The 17,873-nt window shown below is 46.4% G+C and overlaps 1 protein-coding gene across 6 annotated transcripts in view; it reads left to right on the forward strand.

Moving 5' to 3' along the window:
• Window positions 1–17,873, forward strand: part of C4H10orf90 (chromosome 4 C10orf90 homolog) — a 203,537-nt gene that overhangs the window by 113,444 nt on the left and 72,220 nt on the right. Inside the window, exon 1 of one of the 6 annotated variants that reach the window (XM_059172857.1) lies at window positions 14,883–15,078. The exons of the other annotated variants lie outside the window; for them this stretch is intronic. Coding sequence (XP_059028840.1) covers window positions 15,033–15,078 — 46 coding nt within the window. The 5' untranslated portion in view covers window positions 14,883–15,032. Of the gene's footprint in view, window positions 1–14,882; window positions 15,079–17,873 lie in introns of those variants that run through there. 6 annotated transcript variants of the gene reach the window in all.

The following is a 17,873-nucleotide window of genomic DNA, read 5'->3' on the forward strand; positions in this document are numbered from 1 at the left end:
TTCCCCTCGTCCAGATGTCTCTTCTCTGGTAAAGGCTGCACATGTAGAGAATCGATGATGTTTAAAGACTTTTTGGGGGGTGGTGGTGAAGGGGGGCTGCGTGTGTATATGTGATCAGTTAACAACATCTACACAGAAAGCCCTCGTGTTGGAGATGACATGGCTGACATTTCCTTTGCTGCTTCTTGGCTCTTTTTCTTATTGAATTATATACGAGCATCAGGGTTGTTTGACTGTTGGTCCTCAGCAGAAGTGGAAGTTAAGGATCAATGGACTGCCAAGTTTGGTGTGATATCAAGCCTCGCTCCTTCTTTACTTTCAAATTTCAAGTGCTAGTGATAAAAAAGCAATTACCTGTTATCTTTTGTTGGGAAAAAAGATAAGCACCAAACCCACTTACATTTCTCTTTATTTTTATGCCCTGTGTTTGTTTAATCTTGGGCATTTGTATTCCAGCTTCTGAAGACTTGGCAGGGGAATGGTTGACTTGCCGAGTCCAGCCCTTGGAAGCTTTGTTTTAGGGGCAACACAAAGCCAGTGATGAAGGACCCCCAGCCTCCTTACCAGGTCCGACTTCTTGCTGTCGGATTTTCAGGGCAACTTTTGAATGGCAGACATTTTTATCAGACTCAGGGCGCTGAAAGTGTTCAAGGGCATTTTTGTCTGTAAGAACACACATACAGCTTTATGCGTTGTTTTGTGGTGGACGGGCTCAGTATGGAGAGCACAGGTGGAAACTACTTCGTTGCAGCCAGGGCAGCTTGGTGGGGAAGCTTTGGCTTGGTGTCAGGCAGGACCGGCTTTGCATCCTTGCCACACTCAGGAAACGGGGGCGCTCTTTACTCTTTCCTGATCGTGGGTGGAATCGGGACTAGGGCAATGTGAGGGTCTCGGGCATGTTTGCCAGAGTGCGCTTACTGAGCCCTGCCTGAAACCACCACCACCCCAGGCGCCCCCTCCCAAGTTCAAAGTAGTATCAAACCCTCTCATGCTTCTATAGGCAGAGGGTGTCCCGTGTGTTACAGCAGGACTGCTCATCCCAGATCAGAGACCTGGTTCTCATGTCAGGGCCCCCTGATGCCCTGGGCAGTACCACTGAAGAGGCCCCTTTCAGAACCCATAATATGCCAAGGGTGGGCTTCCTCCCAGCCACGTGCCTCCTGTACCCCAGATGGCTCTTTAGGGGCTGCATCTTTGTGCCAACCCAACAGGGAAAAAGAGTAGGAGTCAGGATTCTGCTCTACTTATCGCCTAATCGTGGTCCTTGAAGTGAGAGCTCAGATTGTCCTTGGAGAAGAGGAACCACGGGCAGGGATCATAGCATCCTACGGGGCGCAGGCACGAGCCGGTGGAGCCATTTGCTGTCCTTGCAGCTCATGTACTTGCGGCGTGCGCTCCGGCCACTCCAGGACAGCTGTGCTGCACACAGGGGTTGGTATAGAGCATTGTTTTCCGTGCCACGCTCCCGGACACAGAGGTTCTGAGAGGAAAGGACTGACTGCGTAGGCAGAAAGTGGAGAGTGCTTGTCCGTTGAGCCTGGGAAAAAAAAAAAAAAAAAAAAAAAAAAAAAAAGCAAGAAAGAAAGAAAGGAAGGAAGGAAGGAAGGAAGGAAGGAAGAAAGAAAGAAAGAAAGAAGCCTGCTTTTAGTTCTAATGGCAAGATCCAAAACACAATAAGGGAAAATGAAAAAAAAAAAAAAGATCTATAGGATCAGAATCCCTGCTGTGGGGGGTTTCTGTTGTAAATATCTTTCTCCCTGTTACCTTTCCACCCATGGATTTCCAACAATGCACATGATTATTCCAGGTCTGTAGACCACACATCATGTTTTCCCATCTGGGTAGCGGGAATCTATTATGAATGTAGGGATATATTTGGAGATCTGTTTTAAAATTTCCTGCGCCTGAAATGAAAGTACATGGCTCTTCTCATGAGCGGGCGGGACCTCAGAGGCTTCAAGCCAGCCACCTGGGCATCAGGTCCTTCTCAGCAAGGTGGGAGAGGCTGGTTTCTGCTGCCATGGGAAGTCTGGAGCTGATGGGGGCAACTGGGACCCCACAGACACTGGCCAAAGGAGACAACCCTGTGCAGACCCTGCCAGGGTGTGGAAAAACAGTGTTGTGTCCCCAAAATATGTGTGCCAGGTGAATGGGAGCCTGCTGGGAGTTTCCAGATTTACCGGTTATGCCCCATTTCTGTCGCTTTGCTGAGGGAGGAGGGAAGCATAACCAGAAAACAACAGCAACAAATAAACTGGGAATTCACTCTAGGGATTTTGATATTTATCAGTAGAAAAAGAAAGGTTGTGTGGACCCCGTGGCATCATAATCTTTTCTTCCCTGGGGAGTGAGCAAGAGATGTGGGAAAGCTACCTCTGTAGGCATTGCTAAAGACCTGGATCTGCTTCTTGGATCTTGGTTTGTGACACCAGTGATACTCCCTTGAAAGGGGGGATCGTGTATCCCGAACACTGCAGTAGCTTCCAGCCAGATCCAAAGGACTGGGAGATTAGGAGAGGAAAATGTCCTGTTACAACCATAAGAGCATGCACAGTGGGGAATGGAAAATGCAACACCCCATTTTCTCAGGCTCAGAAATTCTCTAGTGACAAACCCAGAGTAGCTGTTTGGAGTCCTGCATGGGAAGCACAGATTTTCAGATACCAAATGAACTGGGTTTTGCACAAGCAGGTAGACCTGGAATCTCACATAGATGGTAGGGGGCTCACTGGGTGAATAATGAATAGGTCTTCCCCAAGGAAGCTGATGTCATGGGGCTAAGAAGGATACTCTCAGCCAACAGGGGCACCCTTACTCCAAGTAAGGGTGTAGGGAGGGAGAAACATCAGATGCCTCCTGTTCTCAAAGAATCCTTACATTTTCTTCTCCCTTTTCTTTATTTGCAGATACACCTTGGGGGCCCTGGTCTAACCTAGTCCCAGCTCTTATGGGACTCTTAGCTCTCAGGGAAGGTGCCAGTGGACACACTGAACCAGGCCCACCCTTGCGGAACCAACACTTGCAATTCAGCCTACTTGAGCGAACTTTTCATTTGCTTTTATACTCATTGGCAGCTGCCATTCTTAACCTCTGCCGTGGGCTGGGCACTTGCAGTTAGCGATTCCCTAAAGTGAGTGGGCGCATATTCCCACACCACAGATGGGAAGTGGGCTGTGAGAGGTTAACTTTGCCAAAGTCAAAGTTGGTGTCAGGTCCTCCAACGTCTGAGTTCGTTTCTCATGACTCCCCAAGCGTGAGATTAGGCAGTGGGGATGCAAGGGGGAGGCTTCTGTCCTTACGAGATCCATCCCACCTAGGAAGCAACTGCTGACCACGGCAATACGTTGGGGAGAATGCCCGGGAAACACTGAAGAGTAACTGATTTTTTTCCCCTAGGGGCAGATCTTCCAGAGGGAAATAGTTTGAGCTGGGCATTAAATGGTAAGACAGATTTTCCCTGAGTTGAAAGGGACTTACTCCAAAATGGCACTATTGCAAATCCTGCTGGGTTTAGCCATATAGTGGCAAGCACTCCCCCCCCCCCGCAACCTTTATTAAAGAATGCTTGCTTTTTGCTCACTCTGCATATGAGTCCTGACTCCACTTATCGGGGTTTGATCTGGGGTCACTGTACTTTGATGGAGCCCAGTAAAGGCTCCAGGACCAAGGTCTGAGAGTTCCTAGGGATGAGGGAAATGCAGAGGCACCAGACAAAGAAGTAGTTGTGATGCCAGCCACTCAGAGCCCAGCCTCCATGGTTTCTTGGATAGGAACACCTACAGTAGCGAGTAGCACCTGCTCTTCCAGGAGTGACAACCAGAGACTTCTGCAGGTAGTGCCAGATGTCCCTTGGGAGGCAAAATTACTCCAGCTGAGAACCACTGATCCATGTTCATGAGGGATATTGGTCTATAATCTTTCTTTGTATATATATATTTTTTGTAATGTCTTTGTCAGGTGTTGCTGTTGATCTATGGTTGGTTTTGCTGGTCGCCTCTAATTTCTCAAGAGTCTTGCAGTATTGGCATGACTTTTTTTCTTAACGTCCATCTTTCCCATATATATCTACAGGCTGCCTGAGCTAAGACTTGGTTTTCTTCCATCTCATTCTATTCCTTGTTTTCAGGGAAGGCATCTGTGCCTGGAGTTTTCCTTATGAAAGGGTTTTTAATAATGACTGGATTCCTTTACTAGTTAAAGGACGCTTAAGAGTTTCTGTTTTATCTTGTGTCAATTTTGGTAAATTATACTTTTCTTAAGCAATTTGTACATCTTTTCTATGTTGTTGAATTTATTCCCATAAAATGTATTCATAGTATCTACTCATTATCCTTTTCTTCTTCTTCTTCTTCTTTTTTTTTATTGTGTTCCTTATCCTTTTCATGCCTGAAATTTCAACATATTTCCTGACAGTGGCTGTTTGTAGGTGTTTCTTTTTTTTTTTTTTTTTTTTTAAAGATTTTTATTTATTTGTTAGAGAGAAATACAGGCAGACAGAGCACAGGCAGACAGAGTTGTAGGCTAGAGGCAGAGGGAGAAGCAGGCTCCCTGCCGAGCAAGGAGCCCTATGTGGGACTAGATCCCAGGATGCTGGGATCATGACCTGAGCCGAAGGCAGCCGCTTAACCAACTGAGCCACCCAGGCGTCCCTGTAGGTGTTTCTAATGTTTCTCTTGATTGATTTTGTTTTCCCCTCAAAAAACCCAATTTTGACTATGTTAAGTTTTTCATTTTTTTTCTGTTGTTTCATTAATTTCTGCTCTTATTTTGATTTGCTTTTTGTCATATTAATGACTGCACTATAGCTTGTTTATTTTCACTGCTGGATTGTTGAATATCTCTCTGCTTATAAGTTCTATATAAGTACATTTGGTTGTTTTCAGGTTTTTGCCATTAAAAACAATGATGCTATTGTCAGTCTTGTAAACCCTAGTGTCAATGAATAGGTTTCTTTTACATATATGCCATATTTCTTTTATCCTAAAATGTTTTTTTAATATTATAATACATCTGAAATCAGAATGTGTCTTCAAATTAGTGGCATCTTGGAATCTTTTTTTTCTTTCTTGGTGATACAGAAAATAATGGTACATCTTATAATCAATACGTGAGACTTTGATGAAATACTGTAAATAAGAGCTAAACTGTTCATCTTCACCTTCACTAACTGACTTTCATTGTGGTTTTATCAGCTGGTACTCACCAGCCATGTGCGGGAGTCGCTGTTGCCCCTTGCCTTTACTGATAACTAGTACTATTATTTTTTACCAGTTGGGTAGATATGATGTGATCACCTATTATGATTTTTATTTTCATTTCTCTATTTACTAATGAGGTTATTCAGCCTCATGAATAACTTCATGAATGAGGCTGAATAACCTCATTTCATACGGTGTTGAGTTGCTAGTCTTTCTCTAATTAATTTACAGAAGCTTTTAACTTTTTTATTTAAATTCAATTAGTCAACCTATAGAGTATCATTAGTTTCAGATATAGAAGTTTATTTAATTAGTTTTGATACTCTCTGTTTTGTGGGTTACAAATATCTTTTTCTAATTTGAGGTTGCTTCCTCTTTTTATCACAATGTTAATGGTCAGAAATTCTTAATTAAAGATACTTGAATTAATCAAACTTTATTTAGTAGTGTTTGTCTTGGGAACATTTTAAAAATAACATTTCTGACCTAAGATCATAAAGATATTAGTTATTTTATCTCTTAACAGTCTTTTTTTTTTTTTTTTAAGATTTTATTTGTTTATTTGACAGAGAGAAATCACAAGTAGTCAGAGAGGCAGGCAGAGAGAGAGAGAGGGAAGCAGGCTCCCCGCTGAGCAGAGAGCCTGATGCGGGACTCGATCCCAGGAACCCTGAGATCATGACCTGAGCCGAAGGCAGCGGCTTAACCCACTGAGCCACCCAGGCGCCCTCTTAACAGTCTTTTTAAAAAGATTTTATTTGTTTATTTTTTGATACAGAGAGAGAGACAGCTGGAGAGGGAACACAAGCAGGGGTGGTGGGAGAGGGAGAAGCTGGCTCCCTGCTGAGCCAGGAGCTTAATATGGGGTTTGGTAACAGGACCCTGGAATCATGACCTGAGCTAAAGGCAGATCCTTAATGCTTGAGCTACCAAGGCACCCCCAGATTTTGGATTTTTTTTTTTTTAAGATTTTATTTATTTATTTGACAGAGAGAAATCACAAGTAGATGGAGAGGCAGGCAGAGAGAGAAAGAGAGGGAAGCAGGCTCCCTGCCGAGCAGAGAGCCCGATGCGGGACTCGATCCCAGGAGCCTGAGATCATGACCTGAGCCGAAGGCAGCGGCTTAACCCACTGAGCCACCCAGGCGCCCGCAGATTTTGGATTTTTTTTATTATTAACATATAATGTGTTGTTAGCCCCAGGGGTACAGGTCTGTGAATCATCAGGCTTATACATTCACAGCACTCACCATAGCACATACCCTCCCCAATATCCATAACCCAACCACCCTCTCTCTACCACCTCCCCCCAGCAACCCTCAGTTTGTTTCGTGAGATTAAGAGTCCCTTATGGTTTGTCTCCCTCACGATCCCATCTTGTTTCATTTTTTCCTTCCCTACCCTCCATGACTCCCAGTCCTGTCTCTCAAATTCCTCATATCAGTGAGATCATATAATAATTGTCTTTCTCCAGTTTCTTATTTCGCTCAGCCTAATACCCTTTAGTTCCATCCACATTGTTGCATATGGCAAGATTTCATTTCTTTTGATGGCTGCATAGTATTCCATTGTGTATATAGACCACATCTTCTTTATCCATTCATCTGTTGATGGACCTCTAGGTTCTTTCCATAGTTTGGTTATTGTGGACATTGCCACTATAAACATTGGAGTGTACGTGCCCCTTCGGATCACAACATTTGTATCTTTGGGGTAAATACCCAGCAGTGCAATTGCTGGGTCATAGAGTAGCTCTATTTTCAACTTTTTGAGGAAGCTCCATGCTGTTTTCCAGAGGGACTGCGCCAAGCTTGCCTTCCTACTTGATAACTAGTTGTCCCAGCATCATTTATTATGGTTTGCTTCTACCCATACCACCTCATTAGTTTTCACATTTCATAGATGGGAGTGTCTCTTTCTAGGTTCCTTATTCTTTTCCACTAAGAATTTTTTTGTTTCATCTGTTTGTTTATTTGTTTATTCCTATAGTTACGCATTGATGTTTTCTTTACATCTTTAAATTTTTATATCTGATAAAACATATTCCTCTCTCCTATTTGTGTGTCTGACTTTCTCTAAAAAGCAGCCCATTGATATCACTGTCCTCCTAGGTTTGGCATATCCCCTCACACACAAAGAGGCTGCGGTCATCTGGGCATCCTGAAGAATCTCACAGTAAGCCAGGCGTCAACAGCTAGGCTATGCTAAAAGCCTCCCATCCCAGATGGAGGGAATGTTCTCTTAGAAGGACTCGAGTCGAACCTGCTGGATGAGGTTGGAATCCAGGAAACCATTTTGCAGATGAGGAAATCAAAATAAGGCAAGCAACTTGTTGGGTTCACGTGGCTAGTCCATGGTGAACCTGGCCTTGAGTACAGGCCTTCCGTGTGTTTCCCCTGACCTCCCAGCAGAGGAGGGTTTCCTGTGACCCTGCACCCATATTTGCTCAGGAAGGTTTTCCTTCCAATGCCCAAATGAACTCTCAGATGTTGCCCTTCATTTAGTTTCGGGTTCAGCCCCACTTGGCCCTACCCCACCTGTTTTTCAAGAAGCAAGAGCTTCTTGAAAGAGCTCTGGTGGCTCTTTCTGCCCAAGAATGCTTCTCATTTTCTTTGTTAGCCCATTTTTTAAGAAATGATCTGTTCTTAAGCTTCTAAATCTCCCTTAGGTGGTAAGTGTGTTATGCTTCTCTTTGCTCAGACACCTAGAAATGCTAATTCTTGGTGTTTGCTCCTTTTTTCGTATTCCTAAGACCTGGTGGACCCACTGGTGGGTGTTTTCTTAGGCATCTCTCTTTCATGTCTCTGTGCAAGTATAGAGGAAGGAAAGGCCCTTCTGGGAAGCTGGCAGGAGAGCTGTAATTACTGAAACTAATGCTTCATCTCACTCTAAAGTTCAAGTTCATTAAGGAAACTTTATCTTGTCATTCTAGTTTCTGGTTTCTGATGAGCTGGTACTTATTTGGCAATCAAGAGTAAAAATGTTGAATTATAATAATAACTAGAATCATTAACTTTTGCTAAAATGTTAAGCTGCATATAAGCCCCTCAGAGGCAGAAATTTTCTATTTTGCTCATTGCTGTGACTTCAGGGCTGTACCTCTCCAGGTTGATGCTATAGAAATATTCACTGAATAAATAAATAAATCTGAGAATAGTATTGGGAGCTTCCTGTACACTAAGCCACGTCCACAGGGTTTTCAGTGTGTCTTCTTTCTCATTGTTCGTTAACATTCCAGTGAAACAGACATCATGATCCCTGTTTTACAGTTGGGGAAGCCGAGGCAGAAAGAATTAGGTGACTTGTCTAAGTCAAAAACGTTTTTTGTTATTTTTTTTTTATTGAAGTATAATTAAGAATATACAGTGTTATATTAGTTTCAGGTGTGCATATAATGATTCAACATTTAATTTTTTCAAGCTTTTATTTAAATTCCACTTAGTTAACATACAATGTACTATTAGTTTCAGGTGAGTCAACATTTCTATACATTACTATGTGCTCATCCTGGTGAATATACTCTTATTCCCCTTATTTTACCCCTATCCACCCTCCCACTTCATCTCTGGCAACCACTTGTTTTCTGTATTTAAGAGTCTGGCTTTTTGTTTCTCCCTCGAAGTGATGCAGTTTTTACACGGTCAAGCTAAATTCAAGCTCTTCTCTGCAGGATACCAGAGAACATTCTCTTCACCTCCATGTAGCGATGCCCCTCTCAGTGAAGGTACATGGACATGAGATGCTGTCTTATGGGAGTCTGTGAATCACTGTTGTTCCGTTCACTCATCTGTGGGGGTGGGAGAAAGGGAGGCATCATTAAGCAACTTTGTCCTAGCATAGCTATAAAAAGACAAGTTTGCAATTGTGGCCGTTGCTGCTATGAACATTGGGGTACAGATGGCCCTTCTTTTCACTACGTCTGTATCTTTGGGGTTAACACCCAGTAGTGCGACTGTTACACTGAAATAAATAAAATTAAATTAAGATGTAAAAAAAAAAAAAAAAAAGACAAGTAACCCAATTTGAAAATAGACATTTCTCCAAAGAAAATATACAAACAGCCAATAATCACATGAAAAGGTATAAAATATTTTAGTCATTAGGAAAATGCAAATGAAAACAACAATGAGAAGGCACCACACCCCCACGGGGATGGCTCTAGTCAAAGGATGCGGGGGCGCCTGGTGGCTCAGTCAGTTGAGCATCTGACTTTGGCTCAGGTTATGATCTCAGGGTCCTGGGATTGAGCCCCGGGTTGGGCTCCCTGCTCACAGAAAACCTGCTTCTGCCTCTCCCTTTGCTCCTCCCCCTCCCTTTGCTCCTCCCCCTGCTAATGCACTTTCTGTCTCAAATATATAAAGAAAATCTTTAAGAAAAAAGTGGAGAGGAACTAGTCTTGGCAAAGATGAGGAAAGAGTGGAACCTTCCTACATTGCTAGTGGGAATTAAAGATGGTGCAGTTTAAACATGGAGTCACGGTAGGGCCCAGCAATTCCACTTCTAGGTATACAACCATGGGATGGAAAACCTATATCCACATGAAACCTTGTGCGTTAACGTTCATAGTAGCATTTTTCATTAAAACATAAAGTGGAAACAATTCGAATGTCCGTCAGCTGGAAAACATAAAGTGGAAACAATTCGAATGTCCGTCAGCTGGTGAACAGAGGCGCGGTATGTGCTGAGTCATTGGAGCGGGTTGCTATTCAGCCCTAGAAAGGAATGAGAGCCTCATGCATATAGGAAGTGTCCAGAATAAGCAAGTCCAGAGAACGATTGGTGGTTTCCAGAGACTGGGTGAAGAGGTGATGGGGAGTCACGGGTAGGGGCCTCCTCCTGAGGGCGATGAGCACGTCCTGGAATCAGATAGTGGTGACGGGTGCATGGCTTTGTCAATATACAAAACCATCGACTTGTACATGGTAAAGGCTAAACTTCATGGTATGTGAGTTATAGCTCAATAAAGCGGTTATTTAAAAAAAAAAAAAATTAGCTGCAGAAAGGGAAGGTCAGTCCAGCCCGGGGGTTGGGGGGCTGCAGGGGCTGCAGGGGAAGACAGTGTGAGGGAGAGCCTGAGATCAGGGATGTCTCCTAGGAGCAAGCCTGGCTCCCCCACTGCTGAGCTGGAGCTGCTCCCGCAGGCCCTGCCCCTCACCCAGCCTCGGTTTCCTGTTTTTGCGAAATGGCAGGTGTGGACAATGGGTATCCCTCCACGCTGAGGTGCCTCCACATTTCAGGGGGTGGTTTTCCTGGCTCTTGCCTGCGTTCAGGATCTGTTAGAACAGGAGGGACGAGTAGGGAACTTGGAACTCTGGATCTTCTCTCCATTAAACGAGCAACCAGGATAGCAGCGATGACGAGAACTCACCCCACTCAAAACCCGAAGCACACCCCATGAGCAGAGAGACCTTGTCTACCTGCCGCTCAGCTGTCGGAGGGGAGAGCTATGTAGGGAGGCCACCCAGACCCCCCCCCCCCCCAGAGCAGTCTGGGCGTTTCCTCCAATGTGGGGCTCCCAGACATGGGTCCAGGCCAGTGTCTCTGTCCCTGGTGCTGCCCGAGGCCCTTACTCCGGAGGTTTGCAAAAATGAGAGATGGGCAACTAGGTGCCCTTGGGGGCAGCACCATTCGTTTCTGGCCAGTGCACAGGGCAGCCTGGTTTCCTCTCCGTGGGCTCCCACTCCAGGCTCAAGATGGGCCCAGGCTGAGTCCGGCAGTTGGCAGTGAGGAAGAAGTTCGCCGGACCAGAGTCACATTGCTCCTCTGGGAGGCGAGGAAATCCAAGCTGACATCTTATGAAAATCCTTGTTTTGCTTGTTTGCATAACGAGCTGGAGCTGACAGGTTCTGTTGAGGAGAGCGTGGCTTTGGAGTGTGTGGCTTTGCAGCTTGGCCAGACGTAGCTCCAGGTTCTTTGGCAGGAGGCTTCAGAGACGGCCCATTTTTCTTCCTTGCCTGTTGGTTGCTCTCCAGGCCTGAACTCAAAGGAAATGGTTCATCCACACTCATCCATCCTACAGAAAGCTGCCTTGGTGGTGAGTCTACAGAGCAGGTCCTGTGGCAGCCTGGGTCACACCAGGGGGAGTGTGGGGGTCTCTTTCTGATCCTCTTGTCAGTACCAGGGTCCCATTTTTTTTTTTTTTGCCACCACCTGTGAAGGCAGAAGGGACCCTCTGAAATCAAATCGCTCGGTGATTTTCAGTACCAGGTAATAATGACCCTTGTTCAGCAAGCTTGGTGTTCCTTGAAGCAGAGGGGGCAGTGATGCTGTTTTCCATTCCACACACACACCTTCACATGTCCTCGACACCATGCAGCTGGCTGTCTTGGGACAGGGCCGCATGGCAGAACTAGATGGTGTCCCTGAGGCCATTCCACATGTCACAGACGGGGAAGCTGAGCCTGGAAGATGGGCTGACCTGCTCAAGGTCAGAGCTGAGTGGCCAGGGATCTGAGCCCAGTGTCCTTGCCGCCCGTCTGGACTCTGCCCTCCATGTCATGCTGTGTCCCTTTTAAAGCCAAAAGGAAGGAGGGAACACTGCATTGTTTCAGCCTCTTACACTGTTCCTTCATGCTGCCCAGACCCAGGCCCGCTGCTTAGGTGAGCCTGCACATTCTCAGGGAGCCCAGCAGAACCGCTGCCCACCCCCCACTTCCAGGCCCTGGTTCTCTCTGCCTGGGCTGCACACCTCCACCCCACTCATGGAGTCATTGTTGAGAGGGGAGGCGTGTTCTCTCCCTTTCAACTGGAGCCCACATTGAAGGTATTTGGGTTTCGTGACAGAGGATGCCTCTGCTTGCTTACTTCTGTTGAGGACTTAAAACAAGATCCCCCCCCCCCCGTGTCTCTCCCCACTGTGCATGTGGGTACAAAAGGGGAAATGATAATTTTTTGAAGATAATTTTTTAAAAGGTTTTATTTATTATTGGGAGAGACCGAGAGAACATGAGTGGAGAGAAGGAGAAGCAGACTTTCCCACTGATTAGAGAGCCCAATGCAAGGCTTGATCCAAGACCCTGAGATCATGACCTGAGCCAAAGGCAGACACTTAGCCAACTGAGCCACCCAGTGGCCCCTCAAAGATGCTTTTAAGAGGACAACTGAAATGATCTCTCCATGCATCTCTTTGCCCTAGCATCCCTTCAAAAAAGAACTCTAGTGTTTGCTAAGAAAAGATTAGGTAATAAGATAGAAGAAATCAGAATGAAAGGCAGGTGACCTGCATAAAGAATTGAAAGCAGGAACTCGAAGCAATATTTGTATGGCCATGTTCATGGCAGCATAATTGACAATTGTCGACATGTGCAAGCAACCTAATGTCCGCCAACACATGAACAAAGAAACAAAATGTGCTCTAGACATACGACGGAATATTACTCAGCCTTGAAGAGGAAGGAAATGTTGACACCAGCTACGGCTTGCAGGAACTGCAAGGACATGTTCAGTGAAACAAGCCAGGTGCCAATAGACAAATGTATATGATTTCATGTATGTTAGGTATCTACAATAGTCAAATTTATACAGATGGAGAGTAGAATGGTTAGTTCCAAGGACTGGGGGATGGGGAATAGGGAGTTCATTTTTTTTGTTTGTTAGTTTTTTCATTTTTTTTGTTTTTAAGATTTTTATTTATTTATTTGACAGAGAGAGAGAGAGAGAGAGAGAGAGAGAGAGAGATCACAAGTAGGCAGAGAGAGAGGCGAAGCAGGCTTTCCCCGGAGCAGAGAGCCCGACGCAGGACTCAATCCCAAGACTCCGAGACCACAACCCGAGCCGAAGGCAGAGGCTGAACCCTCTGAGCCACCCATGTGCCCCAGGAGTTCATTTTTTATGGGGCCAGAGTTTCAGCTGTACAAGATGAGAGAGCTCTGGAGCTGGATGCTGGTGGTGGTCGCACAACAGTGGGAATGTACTGTATGCCGCAAACTGGACCCTACAAGTAGTTGAGATGGTCACTCTCTACTCTGTGTATGTCACACCAGTGCAGCAGTGAAAAAGAAGGCAGTCCGTAAGAGGAAATGATCAAATCCACACCACATCGAAAGAGGTCTAGTTTGGGGTCTCCTTCTCCCACTGGGAGAGGAGCTTTTCAGAGACGGGGACTTCAGTGCCCTATCCATTTTTGTTACCCCCCACTGAACTCAGGCCCTCACAGATGTTGGGTACTCATCAGACATTTGTGGCTCCGAGGTCATGGTGTGATTGCATGGATACCATGTACACAGCTCACAGACTGGTGTGCACGCGTGATCGTACTTGGTGCCCAGTCCTCATGCTGTGCACCAGGGAGCCAGCCCCCACCCCAAGGGCCAGAGAGACAGTGCCTCAGATTCCAGGCATCTCAGAAATCAGATACAAAATGGCTACAAAACCAGTGGGTAGACTTTGAAGACATCTTTATTACCTTAATTTTCTGAGATACGGCTTGTTCCCATTTCTACCTTTTCTACAGGTGCAGAGATCATTAATATTGCAAAGTCTTAGCTTGAGGCTCACTGAGTGGGTGACCCTTGCAGGTTATATAAATGAGGCACAGCTTCCTCACCTGTGAAACGGGGGTGATACTAGAACCCTCCTCCCAAGGCCTCTTTGAGCATTGAAGGAAATTACTCTGTATCCAGCGTCGATTGTCTTACAGAGCGGGAAGAAGAAATTTTAGCCATTAAGATGTATTAGTGACATTGACCAGACTCAAAGCCCTTTGGGATTATCCAGTGAAATGTACATAGGTTTGGTGTTTATGAACAGGCTGACAGAGGTACTGTCCACTTCTGTAATGACCGGGCTTTCAGTGTCTTATCCCAGGGGATGAAACCACTTTCCTTATGAAACAGCATATTTCATTTGAAAGGCAATAACTTACGCAATTTATCATGACCCCCTTTGGCCTTGGCTGTTGCAAACACGCCCTTAAGTTGTGATACATCACGCCAGTGTCATCTTTCGTCCAGGCCTTATGGGTCAGGAATTCTCCAGCTCATCACTTGCTTCTTTTATCAGTTTTTACCTTTAAAAAAAAACAAAAACAAAAACAAAAACCCTGTTGCTAATTTTAAGCTACCTCAAATGTGGTCGGGCATAAATTATAAAACAATGTTCGTTATAATTTAGTGTCAAAGGTGTTTTATTAAATTGTATGAAAACCAATTGTTCTTACAATAGCTTGCATGGTAAACAGACTGTCATATTGCCCAATATTCTAGATAATCTGGTTTGCAGAATTTGGTAACATATTCAAAGTGGGCTAAACAAATTAATATTGTGATAGTTTCTGAATGTATTTTCATACTTAGGGAAATTTTAAATAGTAAAAATGCGGCTTGGCAAGTATGCTTGGGCAAGCGTGATGAACCAGAATCGTTGAAACCAGGCAAAAAATCAAGTAGTGACACAGTGGGGAGGAAGAAGAAGTTGGTATCTCCCTGTAGGCAGGAGAGAGAATAGCTCTTTGTCTCGAATCTCAGTGCTCTGCAGAAACCTTTTAAATAATGGTCCTGGGAACTTTTCTGACTTGTCAGAGAAGCCTCAGATAGAAATATCAAAGTGATGACTGCTGCTGCTGCTGCTGCTAAGGAGAAATGGAACCCAGAGGGGACTTCCTGCCCCCCGCCCCTGGTTGTCACGTAAACACTCTGGTGATGTCATCACAAGTAGAACACTTAGGTTCTTCAGCCCAGGGCTGACGGTGGGAGCCTGACTCATTCCAAGAGTACTTACAGATGTAAACTGTGCCTGATTTTTCCTCCTCCTCCTCCGTCTTCTTCTTCTTCTTCTTTTTTTTTTTTTTTAGCCAAAAACTTCCTTGTCATTAACGGACCTTTGGAACTGAGTCAAATGTCTTTGAAATGCCAGTGGAATATGATAAAACTGTCCGAGGAAGGTATGTTGTGATTTATTCCCCTGTAGATGTAACTCATATCAAAATATAAAATAATTGGTTCCCTTGGTCAACATTCCCGAAAAAGCGTCCTGGCCAGGTGCTGGACTAGGCACGGGAGGAAGGAGATGAATAGGGCGCCCCCTCCAGACCTCGCTTGTGACAGGCTTGTGAACAATAAGTTACAGCGTTGTAAAGACAGGCGGTGACGACAGCCCGTCAGGGGCACAGATGCAGGTTGAATTGTGTTCCCCCAAAAGATATGTTGGAGTCCTCACCCCCAGTACCTGTGAATGTCACCAAGGAAATGGAGTCCTGGTAGATAGAGTCAAGATGAGGTCAGACTGGCTTAGGGTGGGCCTTAAATGCAGGGGCTGGTGCCCTTGTACAGGGGGATTTGCAGACACAGAGACATGTGACAATGGACACAGTTGTGAGAGTTCTGTTGCCATAAGCTAAGGGACACTAAGGACAGCTGGCAACCATCAGCAGCTTACGAGAGGTGAGGGGGGGTTCTCCCCTGGGTCCTTCAGAGACAGCATGGCCCTGCCAACACCTTGATTTCAGATTTCTGGCTTCCAGCACTGAGAGAGAATAAATTCCTATTGCTACCTCGTTTGTGATCATTAGTTATGGTAGATACGCCCTGGGAGAGGAGGACAGGCACCAGCACAGACTGGAGGGCCATGCTGGGTAGGGGCAGCCCTTTCTTAGCGGAGCGGCTCCCGAGCTGAATCCAGGGGTGAGGAGTGAGCTGCGCAGAACAATTGGAAAGGTGGCCCTGAGTTCAAAGAGACACAGAAGCAGTCCAATCTGGGATGTAGCAGCAGGCTTGTTTTAAGGATTTTTAGCCTGGTCTCCGGGAGCCCCAGGAGCCCGTGCACACAAGCGCAGGTTTTTATGTGTATGTTTCCCAGGCCCTGTTCGGGGGTCGGGGGGGGGGGGGGAAGGCAAGAGCGACATCCTTTCCTGAGATATTTCAACGGAACCACTAGGTCACAAACTGGGGATGTCAAGGGGATTTGGGGGAACCAGACATGAGACGGGGCTGGTGGGGTCACCAGCTTGACTGTGACCTTGCCGAGACCAGGCCGTACTGGGGAGATTAAACAGATGGATTGAGCAGAGCCTATTTCCTGAGAGAGAACAGGCCGTGGCTTTCCGCTGGACATTGGAGAAGAGAGAAAGGAGGGGCGTGGAAGGGGACACCTCAGTTTCTATTGTGGGTGACAGGACGATGGGGACCACTGGCCGAGATACAGGATGCAGGGTTGGAAGGGGGAGGGGTGGAAGAGTTCGGCGGTGGCGGCGACTTTGGGTGAGTCGGCTGCTTCCCTTTCAAACTAGCTGAGTTTGAGGCAGGTTCGAGCTGATGCTGACCGATGAGATCCGCATCCTTCCTTGGCATTGGTTTATAGATCAAGCAAAGGCCACAAATGTGTCTGAGGTTTGGCACCAGAGCCCAGAAGGGTAATAGGGGGGTCAAGAAGAGAACCCACAAAGGAAAGCCAGAAGGGAGGAAGATGGAGGACCCATCCTTCTAGAAGTCAAAGATGGAAAGATCTTCAGAGACACTGGGTAGCTTACAGCGTCCGGTCCCACAGAAGCACTAGTTCCGTTCAAATGAGATGAGTGATTCTGAGAAACATCTATTTTAAAATATCTTCAGAGGGTATTGTGCGAGCATGGTGAGGGCTCTGAGCCAATGGTGGCTCCCGTAAGTCTAGAAATGAGGAAAGGCACTTAGAGTCCCGGAAGTGGGCAACCGGCTGTGCCGTCTCTGTCCCTGATGCGTGACAGAGGAAGGCAGACTGGGTGCCCACGTAGCGGACGGACGACTGGTGCCCCTCGGGGGCACGTGACTCTGATGGGGTGACCTGCAGGGCACTGTGCGATGGTGCCTGTGAGCCGTGTCCACAGTGACGACTCGAGCATCACTGGGGGCTGTGTGGGGACTGGAGGGGGTCCCTCACTCCCACCCTGTGCCTCACTAGTGGGCCACAGGGCATTCTCCAATCTGCCATGTTTTCCTGCTCATAGACTTTTCCTTAAGCCACTCCCACTTCACGCTCTTTTGCCTCAGCTGGGTCTGTGTCACCTTCCCTCCACCCCACTTCCTCCTCTGTCCAAATGCACCCCATCCTACAGGGCCATTTCAAGTGTCCCCGTCCCAAACCCTGCCAGGGTCCCTCGGTGGGCTGGGCTCTCTCGGCGGCTGGCTGAGGCCGTGGGCGGAGAGCTGCTTCCGAGCTCCCTCGGCCCCAGTCCCCTGGGTGCTTCATCCATTCCTGCTCTGGGTTCCATGGCTGACGCACATCTTCCTCCAGAGAGGAAATCTGGATTCCAGGGGTTCCAGGGTTGTCAGGCCTCATGAGCGACCTGATGCTTGCGGTCTCTGGGAAGGGGCTGGGTGGCTTCGGATGAGTGTTTCAAGCTGATGGAGACAGAATCACGTACAGTCCCTCAAGCATCTCAGCAGAGAAAACCTCTCCAGACATGCTTACATGCTGACGACTTGCTCCCTGGGGCCAGAGGACCAGAGCTCTGGGCACCAAACACAACTGATCTGTAAATCGGCAATGAATTGTTGGCTAATTGGGATGATTTTTAAGTTTATTTGAAAATAAAAGCATGCTGGCATCCTTGGTGGCTTCATTTTAATGGAAGCCATTGGTCAAAAGTCCACTTAGATCCTCTGGAAACGGTTTTCTAAAAGCCATGGGCTGGTTTGCATCAAAAGCATGTGGTTTCCTCCTGGGGCCTCAACGTCATCACTTGTAGAAGAGCTTGTTGGCCTA

Source organism: Mustela lutreola, chromosome 4 (assembly GCF_030435805.1).
Source record: "Mustela lutreola isolate mMusLut2 chromosome 4, mMusLut2.pri, whole genome shotgun sequence".
In the NCBI taxonomy this organism is placed as follows: Eukaryota; Metazoa; Chordata; class Mammalia; order Carnivora; family Mustelidae; genus Mustela; species Mustela lutreola.